The 19,533-nt window shown below is 40.5% G+C and overlaps 1 protein-coding gene across 1 annotated transcript; it reads left to right on the top strand.

Annotated features, from left to right (window-relative positions):
* The first annotated feature begins 2,167 nt into the window (after window positions 1-2,167).
* Window positions 2,168-2,938, top strand: LOC128575376 (magnesium transporter protein 1-like). The gene has a single exon (XM_053577009.1). It carries the CDS (start codon window positions 2,168-2,170, stop codon window positions 2,936-2,938), a length of 771 nt encoding a protein of 256 aa, XP_053432984.1.
* Window positions 2,939-19,533: the final 16,595 nt, after the last annotated feature.

Here is a 19,533-nt window from a genome sequence, read left to right as displayed (position 1 = left end):
AGGGGCTGCTGGCCGAGAGTGCGGGAGTGCGTGAGGAGGAGAGCGTGGGGTAGCCCATTCATTTGGTTTACAAATTTAACATTTTTATTTTGATAAGAGTTGTGCATCGGGCGGCGCCTGTGGCTCAGTCGGTAAGGCGCCGGCCCCATATACCGAGGGTTGCGGGTTCAAACCTGGCCCCGGCCAAACTGCAACCAAAAAATAGCTGGGCGTTGTGGCGGGCGCCTGTAGTCCCAGCTACTCGGGAGGCTGAGGCAAGAGAATCGCTTAAGCCCAGGAGTTGGAGGTTGCTGTGAGCTGTGTGAGGCCACGGCACTCTACCGAGGGCCATAAAGTGAGACTCTGTCTCTACAAAAAAAAAAAAAAAAAAAAAGAGTTGTGCATCGACATGATAGAAAAACAAAAAACAAGGAAGCCTGGAGGGTTTGCTCAGCTCGGCCCACCTCTCCCTTACCAGACCTGCTGGAAGATGCAGAGAGATGGGCCGTTGGTATGTTCACAAGCGCTTGCAGGCTTTGTGCCTCAAAGCTCAAAGCGCTTGGGCTGGGGCTCACGCCTGTGTCCCAAGTACTTGGGAATCCGAGGTGGGAGGATCGCTTGAGCTGAGGAGCCTGAGGAGACCAGCCTGAGCAACAGAGCGAGTCCCCCATCTCTAAAAAATTAAAACAAACAAACAACAACAAAACCGAACAATATGTGAACAAATACCTAAAAGATAAGAGAAAAAAATTCATTTATTGCCCAATACTGTTTAGACCCTGGAAAATTTTTAACATTTAATCCTCACAACTAATAGGTGAGGTAGCATTATCCCCATTTTTTCAGGTAACAAAAGAAACACTGCCAAAAAGCAGGAATAGAAACTCAGGTGTGTCTGATTCCCCCCTAGGTTGCATTCTCTCTGCTCCCCTCCATGCCCTCTCCAGTGGGGCGCTGGAAGAGGAAAATGGGCCTGATCCTTTGCTGAATGATCCCAGGAGGTTGGTACTATTACTATCTTCATCTTACAGTCAAGGAAACAGGCACAGAGCAGTGAGGAATGTGGCCAGGTTCAAACCCAGGCAGTCTTTCCCAGGGCCAAGCGAAGTCCAAGAAGAGTCCTTCGGTTTTAAAACCTCAGTCTTTGGTGGGATGGTATTATCCCTAACAGAAAGGCAGAGAATCAAGGGCTTGGTAGGCAGGGGATGGGGGATGAGGTTGGCTTTTGAGAAGTCTGAGAGGCTTGTGGTGGATCCAGGGACTGATTAGTAGGCAATTAGAAATGTGGTCTGGAGGGGTGGCTCCTGTGGCTCAAAGGGGTAGGGTGCTGGCCCCCTATGCTGGAGGTGGTGGGTTCAAACCCAGCCCCAGCCAAAAACTGCAAAAAAAAAAAAAGAAAAAGAAATGTGGTCTGGAAAGCTAGGCTTGGTGGTGGCTCATGCCTGTAATCCTAGCACTCTGGGAGGCCAAGGCAGGAGAATTGCCTGAGCTCAGGAAGAGACCAACCTGAGGAAGAGCAAGACCCAGTCTCTAAAAAATGGCAGTGTGGCAGGTGCCTGTAATCCCAGCTACTTGGGAGGCTGAGGCAAGAGGATCACTTGTGCCCAAGAGTTTGAGGTTGCTGTGAGCTTTGACACCACAGCACTCTACTAGGGCAAGAAAGTAAGACTCTTGTCTCAAAAAAAAAAAAAAATGTGGTCTGGAGCTCAGCAGAAAGACTAAAAGCTGAAACAGTATTTCCCAAACTCCCTTTACCACAGAATATTTTTTTCCATAGGTTATTTTGTAAATTCTAATATGTCTTATAAACCGGACATGGAAAGAATTTGTGATATATCTCTTTTACCAGGATTGAAGAAGACGGGGGAAAAAAAGGTCTTGGACAAATTAATTGTTGAAAGAAATGATCAAATTTGGGCGTACACGTTTTGAAACATTTTATAACCAAAAGAAGTAAACAAATATGGCAGAACCACGGTGGTTTTGGCGTATACTTTTGACTGTAGTGATGGCCCTGGTATTCATGGTTCATGGCATTGCCACACATCCTGCCCAAAGGAAGAAGGCGTTAGCAAGAAAGGTCAGCCAGATGATGCATTGGACCAAGAAAAATGGAGTGATAAGAATGAGTGACCCCACGTTCTATCATTTTGTATTAGAAACACCAAGAAACTACTCCGTTGTTGTAATGTTTACTACTCTCCTGGGGTATAGATCGTGTGAAATATGCAAACACACTGCTGAAGAATTTCAGATCTTGGCAGATGCCTGGAAACACCCCAGTCCATTCACCAACAAGGTTTTTTTTGTTATGTTGGATTATGATAGAAGCCCTGAAATCTTTTATATGTTCCAAGTGACAGAAGTTCCGAATTTCTTCTACCTTTCTGCTGAAAGGACATTTACACCAGACGACATTTATTATATGGATGGAAGGGGTTTCACAGCCAAGGAAATAGGTGAATGGGTAGCAGAGAGAATGACCATTAGCAACAGAGAGCCTATAAATTACAGTCTCTTCACATTGGGGATATTTTTGAGTCTCATTGGTGGACTTGTGTGTTTATTGAAATGGAACAGGAATTTTATTTTTCACAGAATTTTATGGGAATTTTTAACTCTGTGTTTTGTGGTTGTGATGATATCTGGCCAGATGTGGATTTACATAAAAAGAGAACCCTATGTTCGAAGGAATTCTCACACTGGGCATATCCATTATATCAGTAAACCTAATTACTCTCAGTTTGTACCAGAAACATACATCATTGCTTTGTTTAACATGTGCGTTACCCTGGGAGTGCTGCTGTTGGATAAAGCTGCCAGGTCTAGGATGGACATCATAATGAGGAAACTGATGTGTGTATCTGGTGTGTGTCTAGCTGCAGTATCCTTCAGCTGGCTGCTTTCTCTCTTTAGATTTAAAGTACCCGACTATCCATACAGGCTTCTCATAGATTAAAAATGATCCTACAGAAAATGAAGGAAGAAATTTGAAAAATGTGAAGCATAAAATGTGAACTTACAACTTTTTAAAGTGATTGGGATTTAACCAAAGAAGACATGAAGTGCCTTGTGCTAATAAACCATTGTTCTCAGAATCTGTGGAGCATTAATAGTATCTTTGTCCTTAATTTGTCTCTTTCCAGTAAATGTTATAGATTACTTAATTTAGTAAAATCCAATTATTAAAATCCTTAGAGAATACAACTTTTATTGAATTAGAACAATGTTTAAAAGTACTTTTGGGCCAGTAATCCCAGCACTTGGGGAGGCGAAGGCAGGAGGATCCCTTGAGACAAGGAGTTTGAGACTGACCTGAGCAACAAAGTGAGAACCCATCTCTACAAAAAATAGAAAAATTAGCTGGGTACATGTCTGTAGTCCCAGCTATTTGAGAGGCTAAGGCAGGAGGATCGCTTGAGCCCAGGAGTTTGAGGTTGCTGTGAGCTATGATTGGGTCCCAGCACTCCAGCCTAGGCAACAGAGCCAGATCCTATTTCTGAAAAGGAAAAACAAATAAACAAACAAAAAAATGAGTCGTTTGCTAAGGGAGTTGAGTTTAATTACCCTAAATTACTTTCCTTTGCTCTTTTTTTCAAACAGGGGTAGATGGGAATAGTTGATCTTTCTTTTTTTTTTTTTTTTTTGCAAAGTCTTACTCTGTCATCCTGGGTAGAGTGCCCTGGCTTCATAGCTCACAGCAACCTCAAACTCTTGGGCTCAAGATATCCTCTTGCCTCAGTTTTTCTATTTTTAGTTAGAGACAAGGGCCTTGCTCTTGTCCAGGCTGGCCTCAAACTCCTGAGCTCAGGCAATCTACCCACCTCGGCCTCCCAGAGTGCTAGGATTACAGGTCTGATCCACTGCGCCTGGCTGATCCCTCTCACTTTAATTTAGATAAGTTTTCATTCATTATGCTGAAAGAAACTGTTCAATTCTGACTTTTTTTTTTGAGACAGGGTCTCACTATGTCACCCTGGGAAGAGTGCCATGGTGTCACAGCTCACGGTAACCTCAAATTCTTGGGCTTAAGCAATTCTCTTGCCTCAGCCTCCCAAGTAGCTGGGACTACAGGTGCCTGCCACAACGCTTGGCTATTTTTTGTTGCAGTTGTCTTTGTTTAGCTGGACCGGGCTGGGTTCGAACCTGCCACCCGCGGTGTACATGGCTGGTGCCATAACCACTGGTGTCGAGCCAAGGTTGAGATTTGAGTGAGGCTAATTTTGTATAGCATACTAGTAAGAGAAACCACTGCCTGCTTCAACTACACAGCTGGTACTGATTGGCCCTGGAGGCTGAAACAATTGACTTTTTACCCTCAACTTGATTTGTCCTCCTTATCTTCAAAACCCATTCTTTTTCCCAAAGAAGGAAAAGTTTCTCAGTTAAAATGACGGGAAATAATTTCGCCGCATTCAAAGTAATGTGTTATACTTTTGTGGAAATTTCCAAATTGGTATCTAAAGAGCTTTAAGGCTGGGCATGGTGGCTCATGCCTGTAATCCCAGCACTTGGGAGGCTGATGAGGCAAGTGGATTGCCTGAACTCTTGAGTTCGAGACCAGCGTTAGCCAAAGCAAGACTTCTGTCTCTAAAAAAAATAGCTAGGCGTGGTGGTGGGTGAATTGAATTGTAGTCCCAGCTACTTGGGAGGTTGAAGCAAGAGAATCACTTAAGCCCAAGAGTTTGAGGTTGCTGTGAGCTGTGACGCCACAGCATTCTACTGAAACTGTCTGGAAAAAAAGAGCTTTAGGGAAACAATAGTAATAATTGTTTCATTATTGATTTAAATAGCACCTATGAATATATTTGTAAAAATACTATTCAAAGAGATACCACTAATGGCAAACTTTTATAACCTAAAGTCTTTGTGAAAGCACAAAAAAAATTACAAAAATTTATTTTTCTAATTAAACTTTTCTCCGGAGTAATGAATCAAAAACTTGTCTAATTTAAAGTGAGAGAGATAAACTATTCCTATCTACCCCTGTTTGAAAAAAAAAAAAGGAAAGACAAGTTATTTACTCTAAGGCAATTAAACTCAACTCCCTTAGCAAACAGCTTTTTTCTTTTTTTTTTTTTGTAGAGACAGAGTCTCACTTTATGGCCCTCTGTAGAGTGCCGTGGCCTCACACAGCTCACAGCAACCTCCAACTCCTGGGCTTAAGCGATTCTCTTGCCTCAGCCTCCTGAGCAGCTGGGACTACAGGCACCCGCCACAACGCCCGGCTATTTTTTGGTTGCAGTTTGGCCGGGGCTGAGTTTGAACCCACCACCCTCGGTATATGGGGCCGGCGCCCTACCGACTGAGCCACAGGCGCCGCCCGCTTTTTTCTTTTTTAATATAGGGTCTTGCTCTGTGCCCAGGCTGGAGTGCTGTGACCCAATTATAGCTCACAGCAACCTCAAACTCCTGCCTTAGCCTCTCAAATAGCTGGGGCTACAGACATGTGCCACCATGCCCGGCTAATTTTCTATGTTTTGTAGAGATGGGGTATCACTTTGTTGCTCAGGCCAGTCTCAAACTCCTGGTCTCAAGGGATCCTCCTGCCTTCGCCTCCTCAAGTGCTGGGATTACTGGCCCTAATGTACTTTTAAACATTGTTCTAATTAGGCCGGGCATGGTGGCTCACACCTGTAATCCTAGCACTCTGAGAGGCTCATGTGGGTGGATCACCTGAGCTCAGGAATTTGAAACCAGCCTGAGCAAAATTGAGACCCCATCTCTACTAAAAATAGAAAACATTAGCCAGGTGTAGTGGCACACACCTGTAGTCCCAGCTACTCAGGAGGCTGAGGGAGGAGGATTGCTCAAGCCCTAGAGTTTGAAGTTTCTGTGAGCTATGATGCCATGGTACTCTACCCAGGGCAACAGAGTAAGTCTCTGTCTCAAAAAAGAAAAGAAAATTTGTATTTTATAAAAGAAAAGATTAATTAATGTTGTATTTGCAGACAATACAAGTGAACACTACCTGAATGATGGTGCTGAATGAAATCTTCTGGTGCAACATAAACCTCTTATGTTCTGTTTTTTATTATTTTTGTTTTTTTTTGTGACTTAATATACAAATTCCTTTTAGCAAGATATGTTACAGTTACAGTAAAGGAAGAGTAATATTGCACATTTAACATTTTCAAGTTTTGAATTGGGCTATTTCTAAAATCATTTATCCAAGTCTATTAAAGGTTTGTTTTGGTTGAGAATCAAACATCATATTAGTCTTCATAATCCTAAACCACTAATATGTCTGTTTCTTTTTTTTTTTTGGCCAGGGCTGGGTTTGAACCCACCACCTCCAGCATATGGGGCCAGCGCCACACTCCCTTGAGCCACAGGCACTGCCCTATGTCTGTTTTATTTATAATTATAAATAAATTTGGAAACCAAGAACTTTTCTTTCTCTCTCTCCCCCTCCCTCCCTTGTCTTTCTTTCTTTCTTTTTTTTTTTTTTTTTCTGAGACAAGAATCTTGCTAGGTTGCCCAGGCTGGTCCTAACCTCCTGGCCTCAAGCATTCCTCTGCATTGTCCTTTCAGGTGCTGAGATTAAACTACACCCAGCTGCAAGCATTAAAAGTAAATATTTTACTAGAGAAACATACAAGAAAAGTGCTGCTCTATAAAGGCATTGCAAAGATCTTTATAGTTTGGAGAAACTGTTGAAGCAACGGAAGTGATGGAATGTAGGAAAACTATCTTCTTTTATAGATAAAACTAAAGATGGGCCTGGTGCATCGGCTCTTGTCTGTAATCTCAGCATTTTGGGAGGCCAAGGTGGGAGGGTTTGCTTGAGGCCAGGAGTTTAAGACCAGCCTGGGCAACATGGGAAGACTCTGTCTCTATAAAAAAATTTAAAAAATTAGCCAGCTGTGGTGGCATCACTGGTAGCTACTTAGGAAGCTGAACCAGGAAAATGTCTTGAGCCCAGGAGTTGGAGGTTACAGTGAACTGTGATCCTGCCACTGAACTCTAGCCTAGATGACAGAGTGAGACTGTGACTCTAAAAACAAACAAAACATTAAAGATTTCAGTTCCCATTATAATATTTTATCTCTCTCTCTCTCTCTCTATATATATATATATATTTCTTTTTTTGAGATAGAGTCTCACTATGTCACCCTTGGTAGAGTGCCGTGACATTGTAGCTCACAGCAACCTCAAACTCTTGGGCTTAAGCAATTCTATTGCCTCAGCCTCCCAAGTAGCTGAGACTACAGGTGCCCTTCACAATGCCTGGCTGTTTTTCTGTTGAGGTTATCATCATTGTTGTTTAGCTGGCTCGGGCCAGGTTTGAACCCGCCAGCCTCAGTGTATGTGGCCGGTGCCATAACCACTGTGCTATGGGCGCCAAGCCCATTTTATCAATATTAAAAAAAATTATCACATCATTTTCCTGGCAATTACAGATTAACCTAATTAATTTCCTAACAGAGTCTGCAAGATATGCAAATAGCAACAGCTAAGAGATAGGTCAAATGATCAGAAAACTGAAACATACAGCCAGGTGTTGTGGCGGGTGCCTGTACTACTTGGGAGGCCTAGGCAAGAGGATCGCTTGAGTCCAAGAGTTTGAGATTGCTGTGAGCTATGACACCATGGCACTCTACCCAGGGTGACAGAGTGAGACTTTGTCTCAAAAAGAAAAAAAGAAAACTGAAACATTGAAAACATAAAAAGTACTTCATGCTCCTCATCACCTGCCACTCTCTACCTCCAAACCACCCTGGAATTTTACCTCAGACCGACGAGCACCTCAATGCTTTCTTCTTTTTTTTTTTTTGAGATAAGAGTCTTACTCTGTCACCCTCAGAAGAGTGTCCGTGGCACCATAGCTCACAGCAACTTCAAACTCTTGAGCTCACGCGATCTTCTTGCCTCAGCCTCCCTAGTAGCTGGGACTGCAGGTGCCTGCCACAATGCCTGGCTAGTTTTTTAATAGAGACAGGATTTCTCTCTTGCTTAGGCTGATCTCGAACTCTCAAGCTCAAGCAATCCATCCACCTTGGCCTCCCAACGTGCTGGGATTATAGGTGTGAGCCACTGTGCCAGGCCCAGATCTCATTTTTTTTTTTTTAAACTCTTAATATATGTTTTATTGGTGAAAGAGTACCCCAACATACAAAGAGAAACATAATCACTAAGAAGACGGCAAGCAGTAATTCAGAAGCACCATACACAATTAACCTTTTGAGGATTATACTATTCCTCCATAAGAAAGAAGTTAATATAGGTGACCCCCATACAATTACAGTAAAACCTCTATAAGTTGACCACCGAAGGGACTGTAACAAACCGGTCAACATACAGAGGTGGTCAACACAAGGAACTTAGCCTATTATACTGATACATACAAGTACTTCACTTTCTTTTTTTTTTTTGTAGAGACAGAGTCTCACTTTATGGCCCTCTGTAGAGTGCCGTGGCCTCACACAGCTCACAGCAACCTCCAACTCCTGGGCTTAAGCGATTCTCTTGCCTCAGCCTCCCGAGTAGCTGGGACTACAGGCGCCCGCCACAACGCCCGACTATTTTTTTTTTTTTGATTGCAGTTCAGCCAGGGCCGGGTTTGAACCCGCCACCCTCGGTATATGGGGCCGGCGCCTTACCGACTGAGCCACAGGCGCCGCCCACAAGTACTTCACTTTCTTATACAACATTTATTAGAGAATATCATATGAAATCATATATAATCAAAACAGTAAAATCATACAGACAGTATCATATAAAATCAATACAATTACTGTTTTCTCATGGTTTAATTATTCTTTCTGAAGAAAGACCTGTCTCTTGAACTGTCTCTTATTATAAACGTAAGTGCAGAAAGCACTCTCAACGCTGGCCACACCACTCAGCATACCTGGGCATTTTTCTGCAGCAAATGACTTCAACTGCATTATCAGATGCCTGACATCCTCTTCCTTCAGAATCTCTTCCATAACTTCTGCTGAAACGTCTTTGGATTCACCACACAAGACTTTCTGGGAGATCTTGTTTCGTAGTTTAAATTTTTCAAGCCAACCACTTGATGCTTGGAAATCTGCCACCCCGAATTCCTGTGCGAATTTCTTTGCCACTTCTCAAATTATCCGCCCCAGAGATACGGGCATTAACTGCCCTCATTTGTTTGAATCAGCTTAATGTGGCTTGATTGACTTCATTCAGGGAAGTTTTCCTCTTTTTGCACTGTGGGTCTCCACTGCCTTTACTGTATTTCTCTAAGTACTCATGTTTACGTTTTTGGATGTTGCTATCTGTGGTCTTGCTAACACCAAAATGTTATGCTGTCTTTCTCTGGCTGCTGCTTTCTAGAAAATGTAAAAGATCGACCTTTTCCTTCAATGTCAGCTCTTTGAGTTCTTTCCTTTGGACCGTTATGTCTCAATTAAATATAAAATTTTTCAGTCATTGCAGGATGTACCAGGCCTTCACATCAAAAAATCTTTCCCAACACATGATAAACAATAGGACATTAGGCCTGATTTAACATATAGTAATAATACGACATGAAAAAAGAACTTATACTAAAGAAAAATATAATACAACTAATGAGCAAAGTTCACAGTTTCTACCTCTTGGTGTAGAGTGAACCGAACTGGTCAAATTATAGAGGGTAAATTAATATTGTATGTTACACGGTCCAAGTAGTCAAGATACAACTTACAGAGGTGGTCTTCCGTTGAGTTCACGTGGTACATGTCCAGTCTACCAACATTACATCAACTGAAGGAGATGGTCAATGTAGGCAGGTGGTAAACTACTGTTATTTTCATATATGCAGCAGACTTATGGAAGAAAGGAATGATCCACGGCAGCCCAACCATGTCCTACACGTTGAGCACCACTAACTGGTTAGCCCCCATCCTCCTCCCCGCGGCCGCCGCCTCGTCCTCCAGCCGCTCGGTCTCCGCGGGGCCCGAGGCCGCTGTCGCCCCCGCCAGCGCTCGGGAACCCTGAGCCGGGCACTAAGCTCACAGCCCGGCCCGCGGCGGCCGGGACAGAAGCATCGGGCAGCCTGGCAGCTCCGAGGCGCCGCCAACCGGGGACTCTGCGCGGACGGGGCCGGACCCGGCTCAGGCGCCTCCTCTCGGCGGCAGGCCCCAGATCTCATTTTTTAAACAGAAGAAAACATCTGGATTTTTATGTAAGACCTTGTGTTTTAAGTGTTGCCACTAATATTTTAAACACCAAACAAAATTATCTGTAGACTGAAATTGGCCTGCCAACTTGTGATTTCTGATCTTAATCCAATAATTTCAGACATAAAATGAAGAGAAATGATACACCTGAGGTTATACAGTTAGGAGAGTTGACAGCTGGTTTCCAAAAATGTTAAGACTAGTGTTTTCTTGTTTTCTCATACCTGAACTGTGTATCCACTTCTGGTTTTGTGAGGATGCCTCCAGTTCCTTTTGTGTGGGAGGTAGACAGGCGGAATTCCTCATAGACCCTCCAACTCAGGATAAAGTGCCCCTTCAGGGAAATGTCTGCATGACTATTGCTGCATGGGGAAATCAGCAGTGCAGGCAGCTGAGACCATCAACTAGTAGCTTAGGCTAGATAAGCTTAGATGTCTGTCTGAGGTGGTGAGACTTTCCCCCCCTCTCCCTTTTCATTGCACTGTTATCTGGCTGCTTTAGACGTTCCATTCCCTTATGTCCCTGTTTACCCTTTACCCAACCTTCCTGGGGTGTGTAATCTCTCCTGTCTCATTTTTAACCTTGACTGCTGACTCCTGACTGCTGTGCATTCTTGCACATATACTCTGTTTAGTACCCAATGAGAAGACCCAGGACAGGTGCTGCATTGTTTTCAGGCTACCACCAGGCACATGAAACAATATATGCCCTTCAGGCTTCCAGGCTTTATGCTTTAAGTTTGATGTGAAGTCTCTTTGATTTCACCACACCATCCCCCTTGCTGACCACTGTCCCAGGTCAGGATCCATGAAATCCTTAACACTTCTGTTTGCTTTTCTTCCTACCCATTCTTAATTCTTTCACCCCCTGGCAAAATGTGTAGGCCTGGTTTTCTGCCTCTGCCTCTTTCAACTCCACCCAATGACTTTTTTTTTTTTTGGTAGTTTTTGGCAGTGGGTGGGCTTGAACCCACCACCTATGGTATATGGGGCTGGTGTCCCACTCCTTTGAGCCACAGGTGCTGCCCTACCCTACCTAATGTCTTTTATTTAAGAAAGGAGAATGGTGGCTCAGCGCCTGTGGCTCAAGTGGCTAAGGCGCCAGCCATGTACACCTGAGCTGGCGTTTTTGAATCTAGCCTGGGCCTGCCAAACAACAATGACGGCTGCAACCAAAAAATAGCCAGGCGTTGTGGTGGGCGCCTATAGTCCTAGCTACTTGGGAGGAGGAGGCAAGAGAATCGCTTGAGCTCAGGAGTTGGAGGTTGCTGTGAGCTGTGATGCTACGGCACTCTATCCAGGGCAACAGATTGAGGCTTTGTCTCAAAAAAAAAAAAAAAAGGAGAATGGTGGCTGGTCTGAAGGTAATGAGTTATCTCCCTTGATTGTTCACAATCAGTTACAGATTGAACTCCTTGTTCTATTCTTTCCCCCTTCTCACTACTGTACTTGACTAGTCTTAAAAAAAAAAGGAAAATGGGTGGATGGGGAAGAAATAGGGAGCCTCTTTAAAACCTGAGCTCCACCCACATGCTCAGCACTGTTAAGTACTTTCCATACATTGCCTCATTTAATGCCCCAACAACTCCACTATCTTCCCTCACATTGAAGGAAATAGATTTAGAGGCATCAAGGAGCTTGCCCAGAGTGTCATATAATCAAGGTTTGAAGCCAGGATTTCATGACTCAAAAGCTTAAATTCTTCCCACTGTATCAGATGGATTCCTCTGACCTAAGTCTGAAGAGCTGAACTGATGGTCACACCATAGAGAGTTTGGAGCAAAGCTTTTCTTTTTATTGCAGTTATTAGTGAAAATTACACTGGAAACTGAAGCTAAGCAATACTGAAACCATTAATTTTTTTTAAATCAAGAATTAAAAACAAATACAACATAGAACCCTCCAATAGGCAGAATGGCAGAAAATAGAGAAGTGGTTCTGTCACAGGACATTTTAGTGACAGTTTGGCTCAGAAAGAATTATGACAATTTCTTTAACATAAGACATAATAAGTAACTGAACGGCTTAAAAACCAGCTTCTTCAAGCTTATCAATCTCACATGTAAATTTTTAGTAGTAATTTATTTTGGGAAGATAGTTTAACTAAAAGAGAAAATTTACTACCAAATTTTAAATGCTGAAAAAGCACTTTTGTTCAAAAACTTTATTTGCCTCTGCTCATCATAATTACATATAATCTTCAGGAGTTAAAATGACAACCAAATCCAAGGCCTGGCCCCCAAGTACACAGTGATAGGATTCAGCATTTGGTGTGTCTAAGTATACAGTGATTACATGTAAATCATAGTCTCCCATCCACTCCTTACACATGGTCCTGATTTCCTCTGAATGAAATGTGGCAAATTTAGTGTCATTCACAATCTTATCTGGTCCTATAGCATATTACAGACTTAAGACTTATTTCATTGGTATAACTGATGTTACTGTGTAACCAAACTTTTTTAAAAAAGATTTAAACATTTTGAAACTCTGCAATCTTTAAGTACTACAGGAAATTGATCTCACTTATGAAAAGCCAACAAAAAATATAAGGCCAGGCATAAACAGAGGGGTAGGGAAGAGGAGGAAGGTTGGAGTTAATCTTAATTTTGCCTTGCTGAAACTTAGTATCAGTAGAAATATTTGGCAAGAATATTTGATGTGGAAAAGGAGGATGGAGAGAGAGGTTACTCTGATTTTATGTATTAATTCAGTTTCAAAACATACTGATAATCAACCCCCCCAAATAGTTTACATCTGCAATACAAATAGGCACACACGGTCAAGATGGTTAAAAAGTAAAATTTAAAAGGCTGTTTGTCCATCCAAGAGGACATTTTGCAGGAGGCCCTACCCTCCCCATATATCCTATATTTATTTACATTTAACTCTTCAGAAAAGCCCCCTTTAAAAAGAATGCTATTTCTTTCTCCATTACATAGGTTTTTTTTTTTTTTTTTAAGCAGCAATTACCTAAAATGGGAGCAGTTAGCAATGCTTTAGGGGTACACATTTGTGTGCATTGTGTATAAATAGAAATGTAATAGAAATTCTAGAATGAATGGTCAGATTACACTGGAATGATCATATTACAATTTTAGTCCCCAAACACAAAAGAAACACATTATTTTTCTATATAAACTTAAGCAATACACAGTGTTATAAACATTTTAGTTCAGTGTTATAAACATATACACAAATACATACACGAATGCTTCCCACAGCTTATGACTGCATCCACAGAACAGTCCACAAGAATGATCTTTATTCACAAGATATACTAATACTTTGATGGGTCTGTAACTGAAAAAAGACATTAAAGCTACACCTTACAGCAAAAATTGTTTAAAAGTATTCCTGAAACACCAATGTTATTTCACTGCATTAAGGTCAGTTCTTTGTTCATTTTTCAAGCATGAATCTCCCCGAATTTTTATTTTCAGTAATTGAAATTCTCATTATCCTATGAAACTAATGCACCTTTGTTAGCAGAGCTGGAAAAGCCCACTGCCCGCAACAAAGGGAGGTTAGCATCTGTAGAGATAAAAGTGAATGTTGACTGCATCCATACCCTGTGTACCTAAAATACATCCTTTTTTCTTTAAAAAAAATCTTGTCTGTGGTAGCAAGGAATTGCTTATAACCCCTGCAGTGCTATGCCCTTTGTAATTTCCTGAAACAAAGTTCTCCTCCCATAGAAATGCATACTCAGGTTGAAATGTAAGGTCCTGCCATGATCCATGACAATAACTGGATCAGACACATGATATGACTTGCAGGTGCTCAGAAGTGCATTAACACAAAGAAAAAACTTTCAATATATTTAAACTTTTTACAGGTATATGATGACTGAAAATTTTAAAGTAATGCAAAGTTTAATTCTATAAAGCAATGACTGAAATAAGCACACTTTCATTCTTAAAACCTAACCCTCTACCATCAAAGAAAGACTCCAAAAAATTACAAGAAACAAGGGGTTAACCCTCTGGTTGTACAATAGCCTCTGATGCCAACATGTAGCAAAAGTGCCCGAAGGCAAAAGGCAGAGTTAAGTTTTGCGTATCTGGTAATGTCAACACACTAATCTAACTCAAAAATACAATTGCAGCTGCCATAGCACCACTAAAAGGAATTTGGTTTTTGAAAAGTTATGCTTTTGCCAAGGATTATTATATTATTACTATTATAAAGAAAAATATAGCCTGCATGTTGGATATCTGGCAGGGAACAAACACAGGATATGTTTGTAATATAAGTGAACACCACACCATGATAAGGTCTTTGTTTCTCTTACACCTGTTTCATAAAATGATCTGTGGTAGTTAACACTTTTTCAGAGGCAATCTAGAAATGAACCCTTCATGTAACACTATTTCATTATCTTAAACTTCTGAGAATAGCTTTTCCTTTGGAGAATTCTAACACTCTCACATTAAATTACAGATGCGTACACACGCAATTTCTGGAAAGAATAAAACGCAAAAAAAGCTTTAATGGCCAACATTCCCATTTGTTTTCAACTCCTAAAACTGTTCATGACAGTTCTTTTTTGAGAACTATTACTACATAAACATTCTTTTTTGAAGAGGTGTACTCAACATGAACCAGCCATCAAGTACTTCCCTATGGTAAGGTGGTACTACCAATGCCAGGTGCCAGGATTTGTGGAGCCAATTAGTTAAAACAGTAAAATCAGTTCTATATGCCAGGTTCCTATGAGCTTTCAGAAAGAAAAAACACAGGACTACAGGAAGTCTTCAAGAATTATATGCCTGTCAACCTAAGACGTGTTGAAATATAATTAATAAAACCGTTAAGGTTATAAGCACAATAAATATCCTTAAAAGGGGGACATACATATGAAGCAAAAAATATATTTGACTGCCTGAACCATATTGCCTGCATTTCTTTCTGCATTATCATTAATTAGTTTTGCCTCTAAGCAAAGTGAGACTCTGCCTCGAAGCAAAACTAATTAGTGATAATGCAGAAAGAAATGAAATGGCTAATGTCTCTATGAAATTATATGCTGATTCATTTTAAATTGTAAAATTTACATACTATAAAAATAAAATTTTCCCAAATATAATTACCTGAAACTTTCCCATTTCCCTCCCTCTCAGTGGAAGAATAGAATACACTACAGTAAAATGTCATATACTGAGTGCCAATAATTTAGAATTTAAAACTCAGAGGATAGGATAAAATTTATCTTTTAATCTCGTATAGAAAAAAAATGCCTTACTAAGCAAATTCATAGTGTAAAAGTACAATGGAAATATTTTACCTTCTTAGGGGTATATATTTTTTCCATGTACTTTTATTTTATTTTATTTGGTTTTTGGCCGGGGCTGGGTTTGAACCCGCCACCTCTGGCATATGGGACCAGCGCCCTACCCCTTTGAGCCACAGGTGCCACCCTTCATGTACTTTTATTAAAAAATGTTATATAATCTTTTTTTTTGTAGAGACAGAGTCTCACTTTATTGCCCTTGGTAGAGTGCTGTGCCATCACAGCTCACAGCAACCTCCAGCTCCTGGGCCCAGGCAATCCTCTTGGCTTAGCCTCCCCAGTAGCTGGGACCATAGGTGCCTGCCACAACGCCCGGCCATTTTTTGTTGCAGTTTGGCCGGGGCCCGGTTTGAACCCACCACCCTCAGTATATGGGATCGGTGCCCCACTCACTGAGCCACAGGTGCTGCCCAAAAGTTATATAATCTTAATCTATTCACAAGGAAACTGGAGTTTACTATATATGCTTGACATTAATATTCCACAATCACTTGGCCGGTGCCTGTAGGCTCAGTGAGTATGGCGCTGGCCCCATATACTGAGGGCGGTGGGTCCAAACCTGGCCCCAGCCAAACTGCAACAAAAAAATAACCAGGTGTTGTGGTGGGCACCTGTAGTCCCAGCTACTTGGAAGGCTGAGGCAAGAGAATTGCCTAAGCCCAAAAGTTGGAGGTTGCTATGAGCTGTGATGCCACAGCAGCCTTCTAAGGGCCACAAAATGAGACTCTGTCTCTAAAAAAAAAATTCTACAATCACATTTTCACTATCTTCCAATTAATTCACACTCATAATTACTACTTATTCTTTTTTTTTTTAAATTTATTTTGTCACCCTTGGTAGAGTGCTGTGGCGTCTAACTCTTGGGCTTCAGGGATTCTCTTGCCTCAGCCTCCAAGTAGCTGGGATTACAGGCACCCGCCACAATGCTTGGCTATTTTTTTTTAATTGTTGGGGATTCATCGAGGGTACAAGAAACCATGTTACACTGATCGCATTTGTTAGGTAAAGTCCCTCTTACAATCGTGTCTTGACCCCAAAAGGTGTGGCACACACCACGGTGGCTATTTTTTTGTTGTTGTTGTTGTTGCAGTTGTCATTGTTGTTTCGCAGGCCCGGGCTGGGTTTGAACCCACCAGCCTTGGTAAATGTGCTGGTGCCCTAACCACTGAGCTATAGGCACCGAGCCACTACTCTAATTTTTAATTAGTTAAAATACTCTATTAATCAGTTTTATCCTTGGCTCTCCCTAACCACTTAAACTTTGATTTCTTTGCTAATACCTAGGGTTGGATCAACTTTAAAAAGTATTCTAGGGAAAGAACAGTAATCTTCCATTTTTATGGGGGAAACATTTCACTTCAAAGTTAATTATTTATGAGTTCTGGATTATTTGTTATTTGTTTTCCAGGCCTATAAAAATGGCATTATAATCCTAATGCTGAAACATGTGTTCATTTAAGCAGTTCATGTACCTAAAGTTAAAAAAGGAAATGTAACAATCGGGCACCATAAATCTTATCAGTTAGAGTTAGTTTGCTACTAAAGGGGAAAAAAAAGATCTAATGTATCCCCACTCCCCTCCACATGTAGAACTGTCTAAAGACTGTCTTTAATGCCCACTATATAAACAACATTAAATATTCTAAGTTAGGAAATAGCATTAATGGTTTTTGGTAAAATCTTAAACCCTAGATTTTATGAAATTAGTAGTGTGGTTGGCATATTAATATTCCATCTTAATTTTTGCAAATATTACAAAAAAGAGGAAAGGCTAGAAATACCTATAATACACCTTAAAACCAACATCTAAGGAAAACATAAACGCTGTACACAAATTGCCATAAAAATAAACATCACAATAGAAAAATTAATCTTAACAAAAATAAACTCATAATTGCTATTAAGACATTACCAAAAACGAAAAAGTTTAATGTGCATGTATATTTGCAAACAGACACAGTATACTTCAAATAACCAGTATAATTGTACTATCGTTGTTACATAACGCAGCATACAAGGTTACTGAGGTGTGGTGTTTTTTGTTTATTTTTAGTCTTCTTTTCTGGAGGAATGCTCACCAAATTCGCAAGCAACAACTGGCTAGGTGATCATTTATTGCTGCTTACTGCTTCTTAGTGCAGAACAAAATTGTTTTCTGGTAGATTACTGTATTTCTAGTAAGTATGATGAGGCTGGCTATTTTCCTTTCTTTTGCATATTTCCTCCAAAGCCTGATTTTATTGTGTATGTTTTTAAAAAATTTTATCTACTATGTGAAAAAGCCTAATTTTTCAAAAAACTGATCATGCCCTTGTAAATGTCTTGTCATTTTTCATAGTTCTCTCATCCTAGAAAAAAAGAAGAAATCATTTAAAATATTCATTGGTGTCTAAAAAAGAAAATTTCCCTAAAGATAGTAATATAATCATTTTGCTTTCTCTCTTATGCTGAGCTGAATGATATTTGGCTTTCCTTTTATGAGCAGTCTTCTTTAATGATTAATGAGAAAAGGTTACTTTCACAGCCTTACAAAAAGGTCAATCTATGTTGAAAAAAGAGGGAAAGGTAGTCTATGACATTATAATTCCAGGCAGGTTATCTTTCCCTTTGGGTAATTGCTACCATATCCATAATCTTGTTAAAAAGTTAAGTAGATGTGCTGTCTTATGTGCATTATAGATTACTTCGAGCACAGCTGAGGATTAAAATGGTTAATTCTGTTTAAAATTTTTGTTTTTAAATGTACAAAATAAATTTGGCGAGCATTTACCTAGATACTTTACTTCATAAAAGCTTTTCTTAGTTCTCTTGGACCAGATGCAGGACAACAAATAACATTATATGAAACTGTCACACTCTTGAAATTCTAAAATAATTTATCTTTAAAATTTTTAGCCTTACACTATTTGAAAAATAAAAATCTACAGCACCATCTTCTGAAAAGGCACTTTCAAAGACCTCCTTGCTTTAAAAATGATTTGAAAACTTAATTCAGAGTCTACCCTGAAGAACATCTTTGCTTTACCAAGACCCTAATGTAGATACCATGTCAGATTTTGCTACTTCAGACATTGGTTTCAAAAAGGAAGGGAGCCCAGTGGCTCAACAAATAATTTGACACGATTCCAATCTTATTACACCATTCAATACCTGATACTTCAACAAGGTTTCTTCTTGGTAAATATCAACCTTCTGTATGAAATTTATCATTAATTAAAATCATTAACTTCCATATTGTAAGAACAAAAGATTCTCGAGATTTAATCAATGATGTAAAAATCTAGAACATTACTTTTGATGGGTAAAGTAAAATAAATTTCAACTAGCAACAGATATTAGCATAAGTCTTGATCATTATTATCTTTTTTTTTTTTGTAGAGACAGAGTCTCACTTTATGGCCCTCGGTAGAGTGCCGTGGCCTCACACAGCTCACAGCAACCTCCAACTCCTGGGCTTAAGCGATTCTCCTGCCTCAGCCTCCTGAGTAGCTGGGACTACAGGCGCCCGCCACAACGCCCAGCTATTTTTTGGTTGCAGTTTGGCCGGGGCCGGGTTTGAACCCGCCACCCTCGGTATATGGGGCCGGCGCCCTACCGACTGAGCCACAGGCGCCGCCCTTGATCATTATATCTTAGTTAAAAAAATTATGCTGACTGATACGGAAAACTATAAATGTAAGTGTACTATTTTTTAAAAGTTGGAAAAAAGTCAAAATAGTTTTTCCCTTTGTGAGATACACACATACTTATATACATGCATATTTCCCCCTCTGCCCTCCCTGGGATTCCGCTTGGCATTCACTGATCACAGTATCATTCCTAACATTGTCACTGATCAAGAACGTTCTTAGCATCAATAGGCATTTAAAAAAATTTTTTTGAGACAATTCTCACTTTCTGGTTTCTGTACTTATTTTTATACATCTACTCTTGGCTTATTTTTTGACTCCTACAAAAATCACAAAGTGTATTATATGAGCAAATGGGAGGGAAACAAGAAAAGACAGACTCTAAATAGGGTTATACTGCTCCTCAGGAAGGCCTCACTTGATGTAAAGCCTCCCAACTATTACCATGAAAGCTTTAAGACTTTCATGAAGTCTCAAAAATAATGAAAAGGACTAATACT

The sequence above is a fragment of the Nycticebus coucang genome, chromosome 22, assembly GCF_027406575.1.
Source record: "Nycticebus coucang isolate mNycCou1 chromosome 22, mNycCou1.pri, whole genome shotgun sequence".
Taxonomy (NCBI): Eukaryota; Metazoa; Chordata; class Mammalia; order Primates; family Lorisidae; genus Nycticebus; species Nycticebus coucang.
Note: the sequence above shows the minus strand (reverse complement) of the source record. Positions and strands in the feature narration are given on the sequence as shown.